The sequence below is a fragment of the Lactuca saligna genome, chromosome 9 (assembly GCF_052625555.1).
Source record: "Lactuca saligna cultivar CGN05327 chromosome 9, ASM5262555v1, whole genome shotgun sequence".
Classification (NCBI taxonomy): domain Eukaryota; kingdom Viridiplantae; phylum Streptophyta; class Magnoliopsida; order Asterales; family Asteraceae; genus Lactuca; species Lactuca saligna.
Window position 1 is genome coordinate 49,770,390 of NC_136425.1, and position 25,258 is coordinate 49,795,647.

At 36.9% G+C, this 25,258-nt stretch overlaps 2 protein-coding genes and 1 long non-coding RNA gene across 3 annotated transcripts; 1 reads left to right on the top strand and 2 right to left on the bottom strand.

Moving 5' to 3' along the window:
• The first annotated feature begins 2,003 nt into the window (after window positions 1–2,003).
• LOC145018261 (uncharacterized) lies at window positions 2,004–4,357 on the top strand. The gene is made up of 9 exons (XM_078976152.1): window positions 2,004–2,608; window positions 2,708–2,786; window positions 2,939–3,033; window positions 3,127–3,231; window positions 3,300–3,379; window positions 3,458–3,548; window positions 3,647–3,754; window positions 3,856–4,011; window positions 4,098–4,357. Exons 1-9 carry the CDS (start codon window positions 2,363–2,365, stop codon window positions 4,221–4,223), a joined length of 1,086 nt encoding a protein of 361 aa, XP_078832278.1. The 5' UTR covers window positions 2,004–2,362; the 3' UTR covers window positions 4,224–4,357.
• Window positions 4,358–17,445: 13,088 nt separating this feature from the next.
• On the bottom strand, window positions 17,446–18,018 carry LOC145016328 (uncharacterized). Its single transcript, XM_078974681.1, has one exon. It carries the CDS (start codon window positions 18,016–18,018, stop codon window positions 17,446–17,448), a length of 573 nt encoding a protein of 190 aa, XP_078830807.1.
• Window positions 18,019–20,918: 2,900 nt separating this feature from the next.
• LOC145017573 (uncharacterized) lies at window positions 20,919–23,871 on the bottom strand. The gene is made up of 3 exons (XR_013666575.1): window positions 22,410–23,871; window positions 21,545–21,605; window positions 20,919–21,047 (listed from the first exon to the last, which is right to left on the bottom strand). It is a non-coding gene; the product is annotated as an uncharacterized LOC145017573 (long non-coding RNA).
• Between the last annotated feature and the right edge of the window lie 1,387 nt (window positions 23,872–25,258).

A 25,258-nucleotide genomic window follows, 5' to 3' on the forward strand; every position in this document is an offset into this window, starting at 1 on the left:
GTTGTTATGGTTATTGTTCTGTTAGATCGGTTGACCGTTATATATATATATATATATATATATATATATATATATGATAGCGTATGATATTTATGTGCACATGTTTGTTGATTGGGGGTTAGGTTGAGGCGGTCCTGCTTTGTGCTAAAGGCCAACATACCCAGGGTGGTCCGGATAAACTGAAGGCCCTACAAATGGATTCAGTCAGGCGAAGGTCCGGTGAGCGGTCCGGATAGGCTGTTGGCCCTGCAAGGCGGTCCAGACGTGCCAAAGGTTCAGAGACCGGTCTAGATAAGCTGAAGGCCTACGAGGCGGTCCAGTTAGGCTGAAGGCTCATTATGCATTGTGTTTTATTATATGTTATATGACATGGTTATATTAGTATGGTGTTGGTATTTTGGGGGTAACTCACTAAGCCTTCGAGCTTACATTTATTGGTTATTGTTTCAGGTACTTGTGATAATCGCGGGAAGGCGAAGGCGTGATCGTATAGCTCCTTATATTTCATGCTTTTATGATTTGATTCTGGGATACTTTGACATTATACTATTTTGGAAACATGTTTTGTAATAATCTTGGTTTTGAAAATGTTTTAAAAAGTTTAAATTTGACATGATTTTTATGAATGTTACAATTCAACTATCATCGGTTGATAATATATGTCATTTGTCGTAAGTCATGTTTGGACTCCATTGATGTATATTGCAGATAACTCTCGAGTTTCCAGTACCGACACAATTTTGTTAGGGGCGTTCTTTTTGACGTATTAGGCAAACTAGGTTTTCGCTAAAAATGAAGCACCCAAAAAAAATTTGACTGACGTTTTGGAAGGAAGATCAACACTCAGAACGAATGATGTTTTCATTTTCGGATATGAAGAAAACACGTATGTGTGGATTGAACACGTGTTTCCCCTCTTATGAGCTTAAGAAATGGGTGCTTCAATAAGGCGACTAATCCGAATGCTTTATGCAAAACGGAAAACAAAGGAAAACATGCATATATAATCAACATGTGTTTATACCATTAATGTATTGCATTTTTAATTTCCTATAACAAGAGATTAGGAAACTCATCAATAAAGTGCAATAGGTCATATATATATATATATATATATATATATATATATATATATATATATATATATATATATATATATATATATATATAGTAATGTTATGACTTCAATATCTTTAGATATAGATTTAAAAAAAAAATTACAATCTAAAAAAATTAGCGGTACAAACTGTTGCAATTTTGCATTCCATCCTTGATGTAAACTTAGGTTTTGTCGGATTAGCTGGAATGGAATGAAATAGAAACCGGGGAAAAGGAATTCACTTCCACCACATTTTAGTGTTTGGTTCAACTTTGTATAATTTAATTGGAATCCTAAATGAAATTTTTTTCCATCAAATAGGAAAAACACTTTCATTCAAGAAGATAATGAAATGACATTTTATCTTACCCATCACTCATGCACCACCGACACCACCACCTATTTACCGCCACCACTACCACCACCACCTAGCATCGCCATCGCCACCGCCACCGCCACCTATCGTCGCCGTCATTGCCACCACCACCGCTGCCACCACGAAACCACCATCACCAACATGATTGCTTATTAATAAAATAAAATTTATTATTTTTATAGTTTATATAATATATCTTTAAATGTAAGATAAAAAACAAAATAAACTAAAGCAAAACAGATAAAAAATAACAATTATATCATTTTACATAGATTGCAATTTCAAGTCCTTCTAACAAAATAAAATCTTAAATTAATTTAAATTTCATCTTCTCCAACCAAACAATTTATTAAATTAGATTTAAATTCAAAACATTCTCCACAGCAAACAACAACTAAATATTAACCCTAAATATTATCGTTAAAAGAAAATATTGTATGAAAAAATAAATAAAACATATAAAAAAGTAAAATTACTACTCATGGCCATCGTTCTCGTTACATAAATGCAAGGTCGGCAAAGACAGCATTGGAAATGAAATGGGTGTGCGTAACTGCACCTATCGTTCACTTCACTACAGGAAAGGAAGCTTTGGCGGAGGTGACGATGGAGAGGAGGGGAGTTACCACTTACCGGTGATCTCTTTCACTACTAATTTTTGAGTTAGGTGGGAGTTGCTCGTCTGCACTCTGACCAGTTTCAATAAATTGCACCCAACGCCCTTCATCCCCCCAATCAATTCACTTTCCGCTTTTCAAAACCCCCGGCCCCACCACCTCTCCGATCACCAACCGCCGATGACATCCCATTTCTTTATTTCTTTCTCTTTCTTTACTTATAGACATGCAAAGATGTTTTGATTAGAGCTCAAGTGAACCAAGAGAGCCATGGGATACTCCGCCGTCGTCAGTTCCGATGGGCCGGTGAGAAATGCTGCTGATGAAGTGTCAAGAATCGTCGAACAAAGTAAAGAGTTGCAGGATTCTGCAACATCCTTAATTTCTCGAACATCTGAGGAGGAAGCATCCCTCCGACAGCGAGCTCTAGCTCTCCGTTCGAACATCAAAATGCTCCGATCATTCATCGCTTCTTCCCTCAAGAAAGGCAATTTAGATCCTAAGAATGCTGCAAAAGTAATCCATTGGAATACCCTCGAACTTCACTAATGATTTATTACAACTTTCCTTTTCTTTTTCACTTTGTTTTGTTTACGCGTCTGTTGCTGTACACAGATGATTGAAGACTTAACCAGAGTTAATTTTGCATTAAATGAAGGTGATGCAGCTGCATATCTTCCCTGCAAATCCCATGGTGCGTTTATTTGTCCCCTTACAAGATTCATCATTGAGAGTTCGACACAAATCAACTCTAAAATCGATATGGGTTTTCTCGATTTTGGAGAAAAAACTCCTAATTAATATGGTGTTCCATTTTGTTGATGAAGCGATTTGTGTTTTGAGCAGGACGGTTTTTGAGGATGTTACTTGGCCCGATAAATGTTCGTGCTAACAGAAAGGACGTTCAACTGAAAGTTAAAGAGGAGTACAACAATTTCAGGGTACAGTTATTTTCGTAGCTTCAACACTATCGCATTCTCTTCATTTTTTCTATAAATCTATCATCGTTCTTCCCTTTTCTTATATGATTGTAGGATACAACTGCGTATCTGTTTCTTCTTTTTCCATCATTGCTACTGGTACTACGAACATGGATGTGGAACGGATGTTTTCCTGCATTGCCTGTGCAGCTTTACCAGGTGAGGTTACATGTTCATCTCTTTCATCCAAGTGTATCTATCATACACAAAACGCATGTTCTTTTCAGGCATGGCTACTCTTTCTCTACACAGGCTTGTCATTCAGAGAAAATGTACTCCGGGTTAATGGAAGTGATATTCGTCCATGGTAATCTTATCTGTCTTCTACTCTTCTCTAGTCTTACGTATTTCACATGATTTACATAAATTGTGATGCTTTCTTCAGGTGGATTTACCATCATTATTGTGCTATGGCTATGGCACTCATCAGTCTGACTTGGGAGATAGAAAGGGAACCTGAGTGTGCCCAGAAGCAGGTTATTTTTTGTTATAAAATGTATTAGCTTGATGTAAATTTATAAACATTCGCCATGCATGTTCTAATCTTTATTATTTGTAATCAACCTGTTTGTAGAAAGGGATACAATTGTTCTTAAAATGGGCAATCATGCAAGGAATCGCGATGTTGTTACAAAATAAATACCAAAGGCAGAGACTCTATACACGTATTGCACTGGGAAAGGTTCTATAATCATATTAAATGATTGGATTCGACCTATATCATAAGCAATTTAGGATCTTTTAAGGTTGTTTTATTGACATTCTTTTCTTGATTATATATAGGCTAGAAGAATGGATGTTGTTTGGGGAGAAACGGCTGGAGTAGAAGGTCAATTATGGTTCTTGTGTCCTATGCTCTTTGTGTTGCAGGTTTTTGAAGGTTACGTTGGTGTTTTATTACTAAAAACTGCCATGGTTGGTGTCATCTCTGAATGGCAGGTAAAATTAAGAATGTCGTGATTTGTCATTTTATGTTATGGTCAATCTGGTTGGAAGTTGAATCATATCCACATTGTTTGCAACAGGTTGTAACCTGTGGAGTTCTTTTGATCACCATGGCTGTTGGGAACTTTGCAAACACAGTGGAGACTCTTTTATTGAAGTCCCGATTCAAAGCAAAAATGAAAAAAGGTAAACAAACAGAAATCTAGTCATGGATCTTAGTTTCTGTTTCTTCTAGTTGTATCAGATTACGCGTATATGTAGACATACTTATCCATGATTCTTGGGTATAACTTGTTTATGAGATAATTAAGTTTGCAGTTGATTTAAACGAGTTTGTTAACGTTGATGGTTTTTTGGAAGTTATTAGGTATGGTAGGGTGGTTATATATGCATGTATGGGTTAGACTATTAGACGATGGTGGGGTTAGGTCTTGATTGTTGGGACTCAAATAGTCAAATGTAAGGTAGGTGCGAGTCATGTTGAGTTTGTGTGGTTTTATTAATGAAATGGTGCAAGTTTGGTAGAAAGTAAATGGGGAACCATTTGGGTCCATGTATATGGTACACTAAGGTGAACCAATGTGGATCGAGAAGCCAACTTAGAGAGTTGAAGATACTTTGGTTAAGCCCAATTAGCCTACAAGTACATTGGCAAGGTCACTCATTGGGTGGACCTATGCTCAAGGCCCAAGGTGATATCTCTTGAAACATTTTTGTAGTATTTCACTATTTTATAGAAGAGAGAATGAAATGAATAATAATTGTAATTATGATGATTTGAAGTAATTTTGAATTTTGATTTTTCGGTGGAATCTACGAAAATACACATATTTTATTATATGACATCATTGTAAATTTGGAATGGTTAATGTCATAAATGGGTAACGAAATATATGAAATATTCAATAAACACCTTGTCTCTATATTATCAAAAAGTAAGCTACTTGAATGTTAATTCAAAAAACACCATCATTACCACACAATTTTACCCATTAATCGACCACGTAGGCATTCTATGTGGCCAAACGTTGTCGTTAGGTTATACGGTATCGAGTTTTGGTGGCTACACGTGGGGCCTACTTGTCAAGGTCACCTACGCGTGAACACCGCCCCAGGTGCGTGTAGATGCCTTGTGGCGTGGTGCATATCACGGACGAAGACAACGAGAGAGAGAGAGAGAGAGAGAGAGAGAGAGAGAGAGAGAGAGAGAGAGAGAGTGTAAATGGTTCTTTTTTTGACCGTTGCATTTCAAAAAAAAAAATTAATTTTAATTTTAAATTTAAATAACATCTTTACATATATATATATATATATATATATATATATATATATATATATATATATATATATATATATATATATATATATATATATAAACACACATCCTAAAAATACAAATACGACCCAAATTTTTTTATTTAAATAGTAATAAAAATTATATACTATTTGTCATATCATAAAAACCATGTATCAAATATCTCAACTCATAATAAAATGTCGTGAAACAACTGTATCAAATCAAACTACAAATCAAAACAAACTCCCATGATAAAGGCTGAAGTTGTGGTGTGTGCGATGCCATCATCCTGAGCTCTTCCCCTTACTTGCGGAAGTACCTGAAACCAAAACTGAAACTGTAAGCACGAGGCTTAGTGAGCTCCCCCAAACTACCACATACCATACAATAACATATAAACACGTACTGGACCTTGCCCACTGCATCGGGCCGAAGCCCGGAAACTGCATCGGACCGTAGTCCGGAACTGACTGGGACCTTGTCCCCTGCATCGGACCGATGTCCGGAACTAGCTGCATCAGACCGAAGTCCGGAACTGACTGTATCACACCTAAGTCCGGAACTAACTGATCATAGCATAGCATAAACACATATCAACTAGCATAACACTCATCATCATAAGCTCATATACTGCATACTACGTCAGGCCGTAGCCCAGAACACATAACACATAAATCCTGTCTGAGCCACGAAGGCATCAAACACACTAACAACTGCATCAGACCGAAGTCCCGAAACTACTACTAACTAAACGGGTCGGCATTGTGGCCTTAGACTCGTTCCTACTGGAAGGAAACTCACCTCGTAGCCTAGCTGCTGAAAGGACTGCTCCAGAATCTGTCTGCTGTGTCTCCGGTTTCACCCCGCCTACAATATCCATGAGCACCATCAATCAAATACTGATAATAATAATACTAAGGGTAAAATGACTCTCCTACCCTTGGTCCAAGTCAACCTAACTGTCAAAGTCAACATTCAGTTGACCTGACTCGTCGTGTTGGGCCGCCAACTCGTCGAGTCCTTACTCTTACTTCCTTGATTCCACTCGTTACTACTCGTCGAGTTTTGGCGCAAACTCGGCGAGTTCCTCTTCGCTACTAACACTTTGACAATCTGCATCCGACTCGCCAAGTTGTATGAACAACTCGTCGAGTTCTCCTTCCTCAGATGATCATTCTAGCTGTGACTCGCCGAGTTGTATGAACAACTCATCGAGTCTGTTCTTGAAGTATGAAGATGGCCTTGGACTCGCCGAGTCAGGGCATTGACTCGCCGAGTTCTTCCACGAATGAGTCTAACCCTCTAGCTCACCGAGTCCACCTCTCACTCACTGGTTCCACTCGATATAACTCGAAATAGGAAACACAGGGGACTCGTGACTCGACTCGTCGAGTCAGAAGAACGACTCGTCGAGTCGTATGCATGCAAATACTATACACTCGATTCTGCTTGAAACTAGTCCATGCCATTAATAGATATGGGTTCCTGGGACTTGATTTACACGTAAAGTTTCCAACTTTACGTGTAAATAACATCAAATGAAGGTTTTAAGGTTAAAAGCACACTATAATAGTAGATCTATAGCTTTCATGCAAAATGGATCCATAAAGGTGCTAGATCTAAGCTCCTGGAAATCAAATCTAGCTAGATCTGAAGGTTAATCAACTCCATCAGTCCTCTATGCTACTACTAAGCTAAGAAATGGATCAATAATGGCTTTAATGGCTTCACAAAGGAGATTTAAGCATAGAAACAGAAAAGGGCCAAGATATACCTTACTTTCTTCTGAAATTCCTCAAGGATCTAGGATCTCCTTCTTCTCCTCCTGATCTACCTTCCTTTATCTCTCAAAATCTTCAAAGAACACACCAAAATCACACCAAAATGCAAAGAGGGCTTTAGGGTTCGAGTATGATGCTCTGAGGGGTGATGGGGGCTGACTTGAGGCCCCAAAAGTTGTTTATATAGGGTGCAAACCCTTGAAATTAGGGTTTCATCCAGACTGGCGGACTCGCCGAGTCGCTAACTTAAACGTGCTCGAAATCGCGACCCAACTCGACGAGTCCGACTACTGAATCGTCGAGTTTCCCTTAAAACTTGAAGAAATATAACAATAACTAACAATATAAATATCATACCAGAATTAGGGTGTTACACACACACACACACTACACTTTCACTCTTCATTTTACACTTCCAAATCAAAAAAATACTCCTACTTTATTTCACTTTTCTTCCAAAAAATGGATCCAAACCAAAATACTCCACCCACTCCAAACACCCCAAAACTCCAAGTGATTATCAAGCAAATATGCAATTGTTGAATTTTCCAATCCAACAACAACCTTTATTCACTATCCTTCCATACAACCCCTAATTCTTCCAACAACAACGACCACAACAACAATTCACTCAACCTCAATTCATTCTCCAACCTAGGTTTTCAACAAGTTTCTCCACAACTCCAAACACAATCATCTCAAGTCCCATTAACTCAATCTTAAACAGCCAACCTTGACAACGACGATGAAATGGTCCAAGAAACACCACAACCATCTCGAAGAAGGCAACCAAAAGGAAAAATGGAAAAAGAAAGCAACGACTTGGAAAATGGCATGATCTTCGCACGATTTGCACAAAGTTTAATGGCATATTTGAAAATCTAAAAAATATGCATAAAAGTGGTTCCAACGATTTCAACATTTTATCAACTGCGTGTTACCAATTCAAAGTGACCAACAACGGTAAACCATTTGGTCACCAAAAAGCGTGGGAAGTGTGCCTGTCAAGGTCCAAAATGGCTCCTTCATCCAGAGACATCGCATTTAGACTCGACCACCGAATCCAACAAAAGAACAAGAACTTCTGAATCAGACGCGGGTTTTAGGCTAGACCTCAATGATGATGTCGATGTTGATGAGGGAGAGGGTCAACATAAAGTCCAACTCCGTCGACCACGGGGAAGAGACAAAGCAAAACGGGTGGTGTCTTTAAGTGGGAAAGCAACTGCAACTAGCGACGACGAGCTTGTGGAATCCATAGATAAAACTTTAAGTTTTCTAGAAAGAAAATACGAATCCATGGAGGAATCTCGTCTCCAAAAAAATCGCTCTTACGAAATCATATACTCGAAGCCTTACCGGATCTCGACCCCGAAAATCTCGTGATATTTCTCAAAATCTAACAACGTGTCCGTGCTAAGTATGGGGATTAGGTTCTAATATTTATGTTTTAGTTGTTATGTTGTGTGTTTTTTTAAGTAATTTAGGATAAATAAATAATTTAGGATTTTTTTTAAAAGTATTTTAGGATAAATAAGTAATTTAGGATTTTTTTGTTGTTTTTTTTATAAATATTTTAGGATTTGATTTTGTGTGTTTTAAATTAAGGCAATGTGTTTTAATTTTGTGTTTTTAATGTGTGTTTTATTTGAATTACTTTTTTTTTTTAATTTAATCAAATATTGTCAAAAAAAAAAATGATGTGGAGTGATAACAATTTCCAAGGGTTAGTGGACTAGTAGTGGAGGTGATGTGGCATCACTTTTTGAGTAGGTTGGATGTACCCCTTAGCCTTATATCATATCAGGCGTAACCTTGCGTGTTACACAAGAATGCATTTAAGTGGTTAAAATAATTATGGGGAAAAAATAGAAATATGTTGAAATTTACGTTTTTAGTCATGTTTTGGCATTAACCGAATTATCAAATAACATAAATATCTATCAATTTATATTTTGATACTATCTAATATAGTCCATACCTTATAAACTTTAATTTTACTTTTATAATATCCAATATATATTATTAGTTTTTGTATAACATTAATATAATCTATTTTCTTATGTCCGATAATATTTTTTTGGATAAAATAAGAAATAAGTTGTTTTGAATGAGCTATTAATAAACAATATTGAACTAATAAACTGTGTATTACACTATTTATATTACACCAAAACATCCAGGTTTCATATATGAACTTTCAAATATTAAACATTGAAATTAAGAATGAAGTCATACAAAATATATCATTATACATAAATGTCATCAATAGTTTTAAAATAAGTCGATTAGTAAATATGATATTTAATTTCAGTTACATATTTTATAAGGCGTACGTTTGATTTTATGTTGGTGCGTCGACAATCATCTTCCTTAATTTGTACCTAAAAAATTAAGGTGAATAGGAATATAAAAGATATATTACTAAGCATTAATATAAATAATTAAAAATGGTATCTGGATCTCCTACCACCAGTTAAAGACAACATACATCTCTAGTGGTATCGATTTCTATGTGAAATTGAAGTAGTCATTCTAGGTATACATTGTTTTCTAATTACATAAACAAATATGAGTAACCAAACATAAAAATGTTATCTTTATGTAGGAAAAATATTTTAGTTAACTAACAAATTAAATAATATAATTTTAAGAGTTAGGAACTTCAAAACATTAATATTTTTATTAATCAATCAATTAAGTAACACATGTTGAAATTTTTACAATTATTATTAAAAAACATTTGAAATATTAGGTTTTAAATGAATTTTGGTTGAAGTGTTTTGACATCTATTATAATATATATATATATATATATATATATATATATATATATATATATATATATATATATATATACTAGGTAGGTTTTGTGGGCCGTGATAATCACGGTCCATGAGGTGTAATTTTAGTATTTTTTTTTATCTAAAATGGCGTCGACACAAAGATGATTTGGATGTTTTCATTGGTTTTCAAAATTGAACATCGTCAAGACATATGAATACTGACATACGGTGCTATAAAAGGAAAAAAAGAATACAATAGAATGATGATACATAAACAAATGACATCAAATTTGCTAGATTTGCTACTTCTTGCATTTATCCCAAAGATCTTCGATTTTCATTTGTCTTTATTTGAAAAGATGGCATTATAAATTTTAGCCCCATAGTTTTTGGATCCTCAAGTAGAAGCTTCGATATGGCAGCTGTTGCCATTAAAACGTGTGAGGAAAATAAAAATTTAATCAATTTAATGGACACTGAATAACAAACAACTAAATCAAAGGAGCATAAAAAAATGTAATTTATTGTACTATATTTCTTTTTTTTGGAACCGGCAATTATATTAAAAGACAACCCCCTAGCAAGAAGCTAGAGGGAGCCATAGATACAAAACTTCATCAATTACACAAAATAAAAAGGAGACATAAGCCATTCTCCCCATACAAAGTTTCCTTTTCCATACCTGTGTTTGATCCAAACATTGACCATTGATCTAACACCTTCAAACACCATTTCTGGGGAGAAGAATTTTGAATTAAATATTCTATCGTTCCTTGCTCGCCACATACCCCAAAGTACCCCATATACGATTGAGAGTAAAGTTGCTCTGCGTTTTGGGCATTTCCAAGTCGTTGCAATATAATTTAGCAACTCTTTTATACTAGGAAATATCATTGGATTGATACCACACCACTTCCATATCCGGTTCCATATATCAGCAGCAAAGGGACATTTAAGGAGCAAATGGTCCGCTGATTCCATTCCTGAGACACACGTACTACATTGTGTAGACTGAACTTGTATCCCACTTTGTTCAAGGGCAACCGCAATTGGGATGCGGTCCATTCTTGCTCTCCAAATAAAACAATTTACTTTGATTGGGATCCACTTACACCATTGAAATACACCATCTGGAATCAAGTGAGCTGTCAATCAATCCTTTCCCTTAAAGTTGCAACGCAGAACTGATCGTCCGATTGAAAGTCCGATTCCCATCGAGTTTCAGCTTGATTTCTTCGGATAACATCAGAATCTGCAATATTCATTTTATTAAGAGTATTTTTACATTTATCTATATTTTTCCAAACCCCATTTAAATATCTAGATGACATATGAGTTGTGAGCCCTGTATCCAGATTATGTAAGCCTTGTATGATTTTCGCCCAAAGTGCACTCCTTTCATGGTAAAATTTCCATCTCCATTTTGAGAGTAACGCCAAGTTTAATGCTTTAATGGAGCCAAGTCCTAGGCCTCCCACCTCTTTTGGAGCAATTACCTTCTCCCAAGCCACCCAACGTATTTTTGGAGTATTCTTAGGTCCTCCCCATATAAAGTTCCTTCTTATTTTCTCCAAGTTATCGATCACTCCTAACAGGGCAGCAAAAATTGATAAAAAGTAAGTAGGTAGACTCCCCAAGACTGACTTTCCAAGAGTCAGTCTTCCACCAAAGGTCAATGTTTTTGATTTCCATCCGGAGAGTTTATTGTTGAGTTTTTCAATCACCGGCAGCCAAGAACTTTTACGATTCATGTTCGCTCCCACTGGAACTCCTAAATATGTGAAAGGTAATGAACATGACTCACATCCTAATGGTGAGGACCATCTTTCAACTTCGTGTGAGTCCACATTAATGCCGAAGACTTTTGATTTATTGAAATTAACACTAAGCCCGGAAGATACTTGAAAACATTTGAGGATCCTAGCCAGATTTTTTATATTTTGCATTGACCATTCGCCAATGAATAAGGCGTCATCGGCATAGAATAGATGAGAAAGCTGTATATTGGAGTTTGGAATAGAGATTCCATGAAAAACTCCTTTTGATCTTGCTTCCTTTAATGCAATGTTTAATCCCTCCATAACTAAATTGAATAGAAAAGGTGATAATGGATCTCCTTATTAGACGATAGATAATATTATAGGGACTAAAGTGTAATTGTATCTATTATATATATATATATATATATATATATATATATATATATATATATATATATATCTATCATGTACACGTTACATAAACATAATATACAATACAATTACCAAGTTTATCTTGGTATCAAAGCCTCCCAAACTAAACCCTAATTGCCGCAGCTTTTGAGTCAAACAAAGACTCACTTTTTTTTTTCTTTCTTTTGTCGTTCACATCCATGGCACTCCAAGCTTTCTCTACAGCAGACAAGACTACCCACAACTCTCACAAATTCGGTTTTACCTTGTCACCAAACAACTATGGTTATTGGAAAACCATGATCCAACCTTTCTTGACTACTAATGGCCTGATCGGCTATATTGATGGGACAATTCCTTGCCCAGAAGCAACAACTACAACTACTTCATCTGAGAAGGAGACCACCTTCACTGTTGTTCCAAACCCAAGCCATGCCACCTGGATAGCTAATGATGCTCATGTACGTATGCTTTTACTCTCTACAATTTCTGAATCTTCCTTCCAGCATGTCCAGGGCAGTACATCTCGTGAACTATGGATGTCTCTTGAAAAAGCCTATGCACCACATACATCTTCTAGGGAATATACACTTAAAACCCAACTTCTCAAACTCAAGATGAAGGGTGATGAAAACTCCTCTGCCTACCTTAACCGAGCCCAAGAGTATGCTGATGCCCTAGCTAATATTGGTGAACCCATGAAAGATAAAGACCTGGTTATGCTTGTGATTTCCGGTCTTAGGGAGGAATACAATGGTTTAAAATCCACCCTCCTTGCTCGTCAAACTCCCACAGCCTTCAGCAAATTGAATGGTCTTCTCTCAGATCATGACTATATGGTACGTAAATCTGTACCTGATGTCCCACCTATCCAAGCCTTCACGACTGCCACTAGCAGCTGTAATACCACAACCCTACGATCTTCCAAAGCCGCCACAGATCAGCTACAACACCTACACAATCTTTTATCACAACTTGGACTACAACTTTAGCCCACAAACACTTCATCTCCTCAAGCCTTCTACGCAAACAGCGCAGGAAACAATCGCGGTCGAGGACAATTCAACCGCCGTGGGCGAGGAAACTACAACCGTCCTCAAGGAGACTTCAACAACACAAACCACGGTGGAGGCAATCGTAGTCAGTTTTCTTGGGCTTCCAACCAAAACATTGTTTATGGTACATGTAACCGATGTGGAATAGGACATGTTCCCTCTCAATGTCCAAACCGTGATCCAGCAACCTTTAGAAGACCACCACCCTCAGCTAACTATGCAGATCACCGCTCACAAGCATCCACCTCCTGGCTAACTGACACAGGATCCAGCCACCATGTCACACATGACTTGCATAGCTTCGACAGAACTGAGCCTTACTATGGTGAGGATCATCTCCATGTTGGCAATGGTAAGGGTTTACCCATTCTTCACATTGTCTCTTCCAAACTTTACTCACTAAACAAATCGTTTTCCTTAAATAATATTCTCCATGTTCCTGATATCAAACGAAATCTCCTTTCTGTTCAAAAATTCTGCCTTGATAATCATGTTTACTTTGAATTTCACTCTTCATTTTTTGCTATCAAGGATTCGGCTACACACAAAACCCTCCTCACGGGTCCAAGTAATGGTGGGCTTTACTCTATTTGTCTCCTTCAGCTCCAGTCTCTTCCAAAAGTTGCATTTTCTGCTGTTCGTGCTTCGTCCCAAGTTTGGCATCAACGATTAGGACATCCACATTTTCAACTTTTACAATCTATGCTATCTAGCTACAATTTACCTTTATCAAATAAATGTTCTCCTTTTGTTTGTGACTCGTGTTTAGTTGGCAAATCATCTAAATTGCATTTATCATCTTCTTCCTACAAGAGTTCTCATATTTTAGATCTTGTGTTTTGTGATGTGTGGGGACCCGCACCGGTTACTTCTAGTGATGGTCATACTTATTTCCTTCTTTGTGTTGATCACTACTCGAGTTTTATGTGGTTTTTTCCCTTAAAGCTAAAGTCTGATGTGTTTCCTACCTTTAAACGTTTTTTAGCCATGGTTGAACGCCAATTCAACACTAAATTAAAATCCGTCCAAACTGATTGGGGTGGAGAGTTTCGACATCTCTCTCAAATTTTCTCCCCTCTTGGCATCATTCATCGATTATCATGTCCACAGACAAGTGAACAAAATGGTTTTGTTGAACTACGACACCGACATATTTTCGAAACCGGCCTAACCTTACTCACCCAAGCTAGTGTTCCGCAACATTTCTGGCATTTTGCTTTCGAAACAGCTGTGTATCTTATAAATTGAATGCCCTCACGCACTACTCAAAACACTTCACCTTTTGAATACCTCTTCCATCACAAACCGGACTTCTCTTTCCTACGTGTTTTTGGCTGTCAATGCTACCCTCATCTCCGTCCCTACAACAAACATAAAATGGATTTTCGATCCACTCCATGCATCTTTTTGGGCTACAGCCCCTCCCATCATGGCTATCGATGCCTTGATCCATCATCAGAACGCATATATATTGTCCGCCATGTCCGGTTTAATGAGACCTCATTCCCTTTTTCTGCTTCCTTAGCTCATGGTCCGCACATAAGCGACCACCAAACAAACCCTAATCCATATATCTCCTCTTATCCCAATCCTACAACACCTGAACCACCTCAACCACCTCCCACTGCCACTATTCCCACATCTTCCTCCACACATCAACCTCCTCTAGTCCACACATATCAAAGTAACACCTTCCCACGTCCACAAGCTACCACCACCGCTACCGAACCATCACCTGAATCCATTATCCTTGAACATCAGCCAGCTGTTGATCCAACTCTGCCCTCACCTCCGAGTCAGCTGGCTTCCACTCATACTCTCGAGACCGATTCTCCACAACCTTCGGCTCCTTCATCCCAACATCCTGCTCCCACCTCTGATCTTCCGTGTTCACGGCCCTCTAATCTTCGTCCAAACCCCAAAAAAACAAAGCCTTTTTGTTTTCATACTACTCCTGATTACTCTCAAACCGAACCACCCACCTTTACCATTGCTAATGCACACCCACAATGGCGCTCAGCTATGTCCGATGAATACTCTTCTTTAATGCGAAATGGTACTTGGTCCCTAGTACCCCGTACAACGAATATTAATGTTGTTGATTGTAAATGGGTATACAAATTAAAGAAAGATCAAACCGGTGCCATCACACGCTACAAAGCACGGCTTGTTGCAAAGGGTTTTAAACAACCGGGGGTCGATTATCATGAGACATTCAGCCCTGTTGTAAAAGCTACCACTATTCGCGTTGTTCTCTCACTTGCAGTTTCACAAAAATGGCCCTTACGACAGCTTGATGTACAAAATGCCTTTTTACATGGCGATTTAAAAGAGACAGTTTATTTACGGCAGCCAGAAGGCTTCGTTGACCCCAACAAACCCAACCATGTTTGCCTTCTCCACAATCCTTATACGGACTCAAACAGGCTCCACGAGCCTGGTTTCATAGGCTGTCCACTGCTTTATTAGCTCTTGGTTTTAGGGGGTCCCGCACCGATCCCTCCTTATTTGTTTATTCTTCTCAAACGGTTCTAATGTATATGTTGGTGTACGTTGATGATATTATTCTCACAGGTAACAATTCCCAAGCAATCGATCAGGTTGTACACAACTTAAGCAAATCCTTTGCCATACAAGATATGGGTGTTTTGTCATACTTTCTAGGTGTCGAAGTACACTATCAACCGGATTCAATTATTTTATCTCAACGCAAGTACATCCTTGAATTGCTACAACGGGCTGGTCTCTCTGCTGCTAAGCCGGTCTCTTCACCTATGACAACCACTGTTAACTTAGCAATTGGTGACAGTGTTGCTTTTGATAATCCGGTTCGGTATCGCCAAATTGTTGGTGCTCTCCGGTATGTCACTCTTTCGAGACCTGACATCACATTTGCGGTAAACAAAGTTTGTCAATTTATGCATTCCCCTACAAATAATCATTGGTCTGCTGTCAAACGCATACTCCGTTATTTACAAGGCATTGCATCTTATGGATTGAAACTACAACACCACTCCGCTTTCCAGCTTCATGCTTACACTGATTCCACTGGTCCGTTCCTCACAGCCTACTCTGACGCAGATTGGGCTAGTTGTCCAGATGACCGTCGATCCACCGGGGGCTATGCAATCTATCTTGGCTCCAACCTTGTTTCCTGGTCTGCTCGCAAACAACGCACTGTCTCTCGGTCATCAACATAATCTGAATACAAGGCACTCGCAGATACGGTGGCTGAGCTTACATGGCTTCAAGCTCTCTTGGGAGAACTCTATGTTCCTCTCAAGACTGTTCCTATATTGTGGTGTGATAACTTAGGTGCTACTTATCTTTCAGCCAATCCTGTATTTCATGCACGTACTAAACATGTTGAAGTAGATTTCCACTTTGTTCGAGAAAAGGTAGCTCAAAGAAATCTATCGGTTAAGTATGTTCACACAAATGATCAGATTGCTGACATCTTCACAAAACCTTTGTCTTCACAACGGTTTCTACAGTTACGGTCCAAGCTGCGACTTGCTCCCCGGCCTTAGCTTGCGGGGGAATATTAGATGATAGATAATATTATAGGGACTAAAGTGTAACTGTATCTATTATATATATATATATATATATATATATATATATATATATATATATATATATATATATATATATCATGTACACGTTACATACAATTACCAAGTTTATCTCTCCTTGTCTTACTCCTTTCTCTAATTTGAATTCATCCGTTGGGCAGCCATTCACTAAAACCAATGCACGAGCTAATTCTAAGCATCCATTTATCCATATTCTCCATTTTACCCGAAAATTCATTTGTTGCATCATCGAGTCTAGGAATCTCCAATTCACTGAGTCAAAAGCCTTATTGAAGTCGGCTTTGAAGAGAAGTATTTTTTTGTTGATTTTCTTTCCCCACGAACAAATCTCATTAACAATTAGGGGTCCTTCCAAGATGTTTCTTCCTTCCACAAAAGTCGTTTGTACTTCATCGATGCACTCCCCCATTACCACACGGATTCTTGATGCTAGTAATTTTGCAATTATTTTGTATAAGGCTCCGATTAGGCTGATTGGCCTATAGTCCCCCGAGGAGATAGGATCCTTAACCTTTGTTGCGAGAGTTATAAAAGAGGAATTACAACCTGGAGAAAAGCTACCCCAAAGTTCAAAATGTTTTACATAAGCTAGGGTATCCATCTTTAATTCATTCCAATATCGTTTCAGAAATTTGAATGTGAAGCCATCAGGCCCCGGGGACTTGTCATCCCCACAACTCCACACTGCCCTTTTCACCTCATCAATCGAGATATCACCTTCCAAAAAGTCTTTGCTAGCTGTTCAGATGGACTTGAATTTTGAACTCCTGAAATCTGGTCCGATCTTCCATTTTTCTTTAAACTTTGAAGACAAAAATCTGAAGATCTCAACTTTCATCTCATCCAGCTGATTTGACCAAACACCATTAATCATGAGACCACTCATATGGTTTTTTCTGATGCGATTTTTAACAAAGCCGTGGAAGAACCGAGAATTTTCATCACCATCGATCAACCACTTTATTCTCGCTTTCTGTTTGATGTCAAGAGTCACCCGTTTTTCTAATTCAGTGAGTCTATTTGAAATCTTAGCCCATTCAGCTTTTTCAGATCCATTTAAATCGTTTCTTTCAGCCTTCTTATCAAGATCCACCATTCGATTTTTGATTGTTTCAATCTCCACTTGTTTCTGAGAGAGATTTACTGCCTTCCAACTTCTTATCCTATTTTTTATGAACTTTAATTTGTTTAGTAAAAATGAATCTGCAACCCCATACCCCTTGAAATCTGAGCTCGCTTTAATGACAACCTCATTGAAACCCGGTCTAAAGAGCCACGAATTGAACATCTTGAAAGGCACAGGTCCAAAATCCATGGAACTAAGTTCAAGCATAATAGGGCAGTGATCAGACTGTTCTCTAGGTAAGGCTATTCATGAAGCTTGAGGGAAGTTGCTAAGAAACTTATGACATACAAGAATTCTATCAAGTTTACTTAACTTTGCACCAGCCTGTTGGAAGTAAGTGTACTTGAATCCCTCCATTTTTAAGTCAAATAATCCCCCTCCGGTGATAAATCTATTAAAATCTTGTGCTGTGTAAGGGCAGAAGATAGAGTTTAATCTTTCATCTCTTCTTCTCACAACATTGAAGTCGCCCATGAGAATCCACATCACATCACGTGACTTTATCAAGTTGGATAGCTCTAACCACAGCTTTCTCTTATCCGTTAAAGATTGAGGAGCATATACATTGACAATAGCAAATTCAATTCCAGAACCACAACAATGCCCATATATCACCAGAAAAATGCCTATCTTTGATTGATTCACACACCGAAAAATATGATCGGTCCCAAATAGTAAGAATGTCGCCCGACCTACCAGTTGCTTCAATGTCTTCAAAACCAAAATTGTCATCTCCCCATCTGTTTCTAACTATTGTTTCATATTTCTTGAATGCACATAAGGGTAACTTTATTGTTCTGCCTTAGTCTCCGAATCCAGTCAATTTTGGTTGTTTCCCAATTCCCCCATCCCCCTAATGTTGATTGATAGAAGATTCATTGCGCACCGATCTGATCACCAAGATCTCCCATTACATCTGCTAGTATCTCACAACCATCCCTGATGTCAAATCCAAGAAGTCTTCCCACCTCAGCCGTTTTTTCCATCTTAGAATTTCTTGGTATTGTCGTCGGGGCAATTTCATATGGGGGGTCCGGAGCGGTGTTTAGGGATCCGTTTGGATCTCGGTTAAGATCCAGATGTGCAGGAAGACTTGGAGAAGGACGTACAGGCACAGGAATTGACTGGTCAGTATTAGTGTGGGTTTTATTTGTAGCTTGTCGGATCTTTCTTCTTTTTAAAAATGACCCGTTTAGGTCCATTTCTAAATCCACCGGGTTACTGGGCTCAGTTCTGACTCCAGGTCCATTGTTTGGGAACGGCCCAAACATTCCTTTAGGAATTAAGTCTCGAATGCACCTGGACGATGCTTGTGGGGACCCAGATTCACCTACGTCCTCTACATTGTTGACCTCCATCATATCTTCCAAGTTCCTAGGAGATTCAATTGGGGTGAATTCGGATGGATGGATTCCAGCGGAATTTGAAGGGGCGACTATTGCGCTTCCTGCCGGAGTTTCATCGGAGACATCAACATGGAGGTTTCTTCTGATTTCTGCACCAGGTCTCATAACAAATTCAGCGTCTGGTCCAATCTCTCCATCCTCCAACTCATCATCCGGATCGAATAAAGTATCAGAGACACCGTCTTCCTCATCTTCCTCCTCAGATTCCATCATTGAATTAGAGAACGGCTTCCAATCATCATCTACCTCGAAGATCCCCACTTTGAACACCTGATTATCTCCAACCACAGTAACTTCTTCATTGATTCTACTTAATGACTCCGTTAAGATACATAATTTCATATGCGATACATCCGATGTATTCATACTAATCTCAATTGAACTGGATAATACCCCAAGCTTCGAAATAATTTCCCTGAAGTTTTCTTCGTCCCAAAAGTGCAGGGGGAGACCAACAATTTTAACCCAGGCAATCCGATCATTCTTGATTTCAACTCTATCACCTTTCTCAATCCACTTGATCCATAACTTCCAATCATCCGAGGATTCCATAAATCGTTCAACATCAGTCGGGTTCCTGAATCTCATGCCAATCTTTAATCCCCCCAAGTATTTAGTATTATATTTTTCATCGTCTCCAACCAATAATGACATCGGCAGACTTGTTAGATGTTCAAAGCTTATAGTTTCACCTACTATAGTTAATTCACTTTTAAGCCAATGCTCCATGAACGTACCTGTATGTAATCGTAATGGAGGAGTGATAAGCGGGGGAGGAGGAGGGGGTGGTGGGGGATTGGATTTTTGCACCGCCTTATTATTCTTCCGGGCAGCCACCTCCGCATAAGATCTACCATCTCTACATGCTGATGATCCTCCATTAGTTTAAATCGGAAATCTCCTCTGGTATTGTGTCTCTTTAGAGTTCTTATGTTGTCTCTCCATCCTCTCATACTTGGCGATGTTCACTTCCAGTCTATACCCCTTGCATGTAATTCCTTGAATGTTGGCTTCCAGTTTCAAAACGTCCCTTACTCCTGAGTACCTGACAAAAGCAAAACATCTTCTCTTTAAGTCTTTTTTCTTAGCCAGGTAGATGTCATTGATCTTCCCAAACTTCTCAAAAGGTCTTCTCAGTTCCTCCGGCCTTAATCCCTCGGGAAGGTTGGTCACGAACATGGTTGTAGTTGGAGCATCTTCGTCCGACTTCTTGCATCTCCGGTTTACTTCCGACCATCCGTCTCCCATTTTAGCGCTTTTGCCTTTCAAACGTGTCAAGGAAAAAGAATTATCATATTAGTTTATTGTACTATATTTCTATTCTGAGTAGTTGGCTCACTAGAAATAGCTCAATTACAACCTCAACCTTTTCATATTGCATCATTATTAGAAAAAATTAATTATTTAGCAAATATTAAAACCTCGTAAGAAAAAAAAACAAACCCAAAGATATCGTATTTAACCAGAAATTCAATAATTTGGATAAAACTATTTGTGATGCTAGGCAGTGAGCTCATAATCAACACATTTGGTAGTTCTGATTCCTTTATGTTTTCAACCTATTCAAAAATCCCATTCGTAACACTGTAAATGCAAATAGACAAACCATATCAATTGACAAATACATTCTAAAAAAGCCAATAGTATTTCACTTACGCTATTTCACTTTCCCATCCTATGAAACAAGAAAATTTTGAATATTTTTTCATGAAGCATACCAACCTTCAATAACGCAAAAATATATAAGTCTCTACATTTAAAAGCTTTTGCAGTTCTTCTCATTTCCACTAGCATCTTTTGCCATGTCTGTGCCTATGGAAGTTACAAAATCATTATTTACATGTAAAAAAAATATATTTTTTCATCGATTTAAAAAAAAAAAGTTAGTGATGAATTTTGATACGAAGTTAAAATCGAGATCACTCAATTAAGATTCAAGTTAAATAAGCCCAACATGGCATCAGTAGAAGGTTCATTTCTAAGTTATATGCCTTGTTTGAAATTTTTGTTAGGATTTTATGTTCTTTATTGAATTTAGATATTGAAATGTATGTTATTAGCTTTTAGGCTGAGTTTTAAAATAATAAATATATATACAAATAAGTGAATTTCATTCATTTTTTTTTAAAATGTTACAACTTAATGTGTTCCAATCATGAATCAAAAGCATCTTCACTATCAAAATATAATAGGACTACGACCACAAGAGTCAAAAACAAACAAATACATTTCCAAAAAATTGCTCTGGAGGTGAATAGTCACTGATGAATAAAAATTTCTGATCAAAGATTAAAAAAAAAAAAAACAACCTTTGTACATGATAGGATATGAAGAAACGCCGATTGCCATTTGAATTTGAGAAATCATCTCCTGTTGGAAATGGTAAATTAAAAAATTTAAGAAATAATGACTCGACACAAATGAAGCATGTCTGTAATAACATGCTTTACAACCAATCCACTGCATCAAAAAGTATTTGCAAACCTATTTAAAAAGTTAACAGATCAAATGAAAAGTTGTTGACTGTCCAAAAGATTCTAATAAATATATGTTAATGAGAATATAAGTTAATTGAACAGGTTTATGAAACTAAAGAAACATACAGTGTCATTGTTAGTTGATTCATTGTGGTTGTACTCTTTTCCTTTTGTTTGAATAAACTTTTTTTTTTCAACATCTCTTGATCTCATTCCTCCATTCTTTCCAAGATTCCACAAGAAAAAATTAGTTATACTCTACATCTAATCACTTGAAATAAAAAGTTGTTATGTTTTGTTGAAATTATAGTAACCGCAACTTGAAAGTTTTTATCATTCTAAGAAAAATAAAATAAAATTAAACCTATACACATCGCAGGAAAAAATAGTTAATTGAAACCTAAATCCAAATTGGTTTTACTTGGAAATGAGAAAACAATACTGACTGTCAAAACCAAAATAAACACAAACAATAGATGAATTTTCAAAATCAAGAAACAGAGAGAGACATGGACCGTATTAGCAAATAAGAAGAGAAAATACGGATGAAGTCATGAACATTCATCAGAAAAATCAAAAACCTATCTCCAAAATTGATTGTACTTCAAACCCCAAAAACATAGAGAATCAACAAACAATGCAAATGCAAAGACATATGTAGAAAATGTATGTGATAATCGAGAGAAGGAACACCCACCCTCTTAAACAAAGATGCATAATCTGGAAATATAATTTCAGTAGATCAAATAATCAACAAAATTTAAAGCTAGGGGTTTCCATGTTATCGTTTTGATTGCACCTGAACAAATGACACAGATCATTAATCTATCACAATAATAAACTTGCAAATAAAAGATTCTAAAAGGGGTATTCCAAAAATCACACAACCACATAGCACCAAACACCTAGTAATGAATTCTAGAAGAAAAAAAGGGAACCATTGAAGTTGTATATATAATCCCATAAAGCTTTACTTTAAAAGTTGAATAAGAAAAAAGATAATGTGTTTGAACAGAACTCTAACAAACCGTATATTTATACTTCAAAATCTAAGTATTGGAACCCAAATATCAATAGAACCCAAATATCAGTATCATCAGAAGGATAGGAATTATTGCATACAGAAGTCCAAAATCAGTAAGTAATCCACAAGTCCTTATGGATGATTGACTTTTATGAGAATCAAGAAAATCGGATATAAAAATTAATGAAATTTTCTCCTAAAGATAATGGTGATCAAGTTTATCTTCACACGAGGTAAATAATTATCAGCGCAGAGTTCCTCCTCCATAGAATATATAAAAAAAAAATTAGGGTTTATAAGTGTTTGTAGTGTGAAACATCTTCAATGGAGGAACTAATATTGTTATCACTACTTCTAATATAGGCCAACGAATCCCTCATTCTCGTCATCAAACCCAGATGGATGTACTACTTGCATGAGAAAGAAAAGAATTAGATGGAATTCAATCAAAATTTCCTTTTAGCAACATGTTGGGGATGCCTAAACTTCAATTCCAGAAAAAACATGGATTACAACAATGCACCAAATGGTTTGGATAAAAAAAAAAGGTTTCTATAATTTAACCATTGAAATCAATTGCGTCCAAAAATTACCCCTTTGCAATCATCAAATCGTAAAGATTAATAAACCACAAAAACCTAGAAAAATAATGAGATGGTGCAATGAAAGAATTATGAAAAAAAAGTGAGTGTACCGACGATTAATTTCACAAACCCTTTAGTGCTTACAGGTGAAATTACAGAGCATTATTTCGGTGTCTCCAGAAAAAAAAGGGAGATAAATGATTTTTTTGATCGGTATCCATAGAAGTTCGACGAAGGCGGAGATGATGAAGAATCATATGAGGTATCGTTTTTGAGAAAATGAGAAGATAAGAATCATTGGAGATTAGCAGTGGTATTGGTAATCGAACAAAAGCACACACCCACAGATGGGTTTTAGAGTCTTCGCTGATCATTTGCCAAAAATTAGGGATTTGAGGCTTCGGTGTTGTGAGCAAGGAAAGAAAAAAAATATAGGGCTTTGTGGCGTGTCTCGAGAAAAGCACTCCATCATACATCGGTTGATGAATGGAGACGTTTGTTGGCGGAAGAGACGCAATGGATTCAGAGGAACATGTCGCCTCTTAGAAGATCATCACACGCGCCCTACGCGCTCTTATAAAAAAGATTTTTATATATAGTAATGATATATATATATACACACATAAACACAGAGAGAGATATGGAAAGTATAACATATGTATGAGTTTTAATTAATTATCTTTTTGAAACGGTACAGTTATAAAAAAAATACATATTTAAAATATTTAATTAAATATTTTCGACATCATCCTATATAATATATGATCAATATATTAACGATTAAACAACAATATACAACGACTGTATTACAATAATCCAAAAAAGAAAAAAAATATAAAAACGAATTAATATAACAAAGTTACAAATTAAAAGCTTTAGTATAATAACATATCTCCAAAAGTGTTCATAAGACCTCAACCTAACACAAAAACCTTTAAGTTTGTTTTTTTTTTCTGAAATTTGTATATGATTTGTATGCATGTCTTCCAAAAAACTTGGTCTTTTATAGTAAACTTTTCGCTAAATGCTAATTAAACATAATATAAGTTATAAAACTTTTGAGTGTTAAATCATAATTAAGAAATTTTTTGAGTTGCATTAGTTAAAAAAAAGGGGGTTTCAAATGAATGTTGTTTGAGGAAGTTAAAAAAAGGGTTTCAAATGCATGAGATTCAAGAAAAAAATGCTAACTTTATAAGTTTGTATGATGAACGGTCTTCCACCCCTTCAAATACCACTCTTATGTGGTAAAAAATCATCGTGATCTCCACCCTTCAAACTCTACAACGATTTCAACAGTTCATGTTCTTCCACTTTTTCAAACCTCACAATGGTTGCGTTCTTCAAAAAATCAACATCCTACCATGACCGACACCCCATTCGATGAAAGGTTTTTGGTTTCAACTTCATATTGGTATTGGTTCAATTAGGTTAAGGTTCTTGGTTTGATTAGGTCCAAATTTTTCCATGATCGCAATGGGTTCTTATTCTCTGTCTTTGAAATTGGGACGTCTAAACCTTTTATGGAAGGTCGTGTCTTTAGTTTAGGATTTTGGTTTCGAAGGTTGTTTATATTTGTGCTTTGTTTTTCACCATATGAGTTCCAATGATAAGGGACTGTGATGATGGTGTAAATGGTTTCGAATAAGGGGTGTTCTTCGAGTTTTAGTGTTTTGGTCTGGACATCTCAAGGTTTTTTTTTCAGGGGGGGAGGGGGCGGTTGAGTTTTCCTAGTTTTGGTTCATCGAGTTTTAGGTTAGGGTTTTGGTTTCCAAATGAGTTTGTTTGATTTTTTTTAAAGGTTTTTTGTTTATCGAACTTTTCCATTTTGTTTTGAGTTATAGGTGGTGGTGATGAATGGTGATTGGTGGTGGCTGTGGTAACGGGTATTTGAGTTTCAAATGTAAAGTTTAAAAATCTATTAAAATAAATATGTAT

What these genes read in the sequence shown, in the direction of transcription:
- LOC145018261 (XM_078976152.1), top strand. Translation starts at nt 2,363, where the DNA reads ATGGGATACTCCGCCGTCGTCAGTTCCGATGGGCCGGTGAGAAATGCT. An exon ending in CACGTATTGCACTGGGAAAG is followed by an intron (nt 3,755 to 3,855) that starts GTTCTATAATCA and finishes GATTATATATAG; the next exon opens with GCTAGAAGAATGGATGTTGT. An exon ending in GTGTCATCTCTGAATGGCAG is followed by an intron (nt 4,012 to 4,097) that starts GTAAAATTAAGA and finishes TGTTTGCAACAG; the next exon opens with GTTGTAACCTGTGGAGTTCT.
- LOC145016328 (XM_078974681.1), bottom strand. Translation starts at nt 18,018, where the DNA reads ATGGATTTTGGACCTGTGCCTTTCAAGATGTTCAATTCGTGGCTCTTT.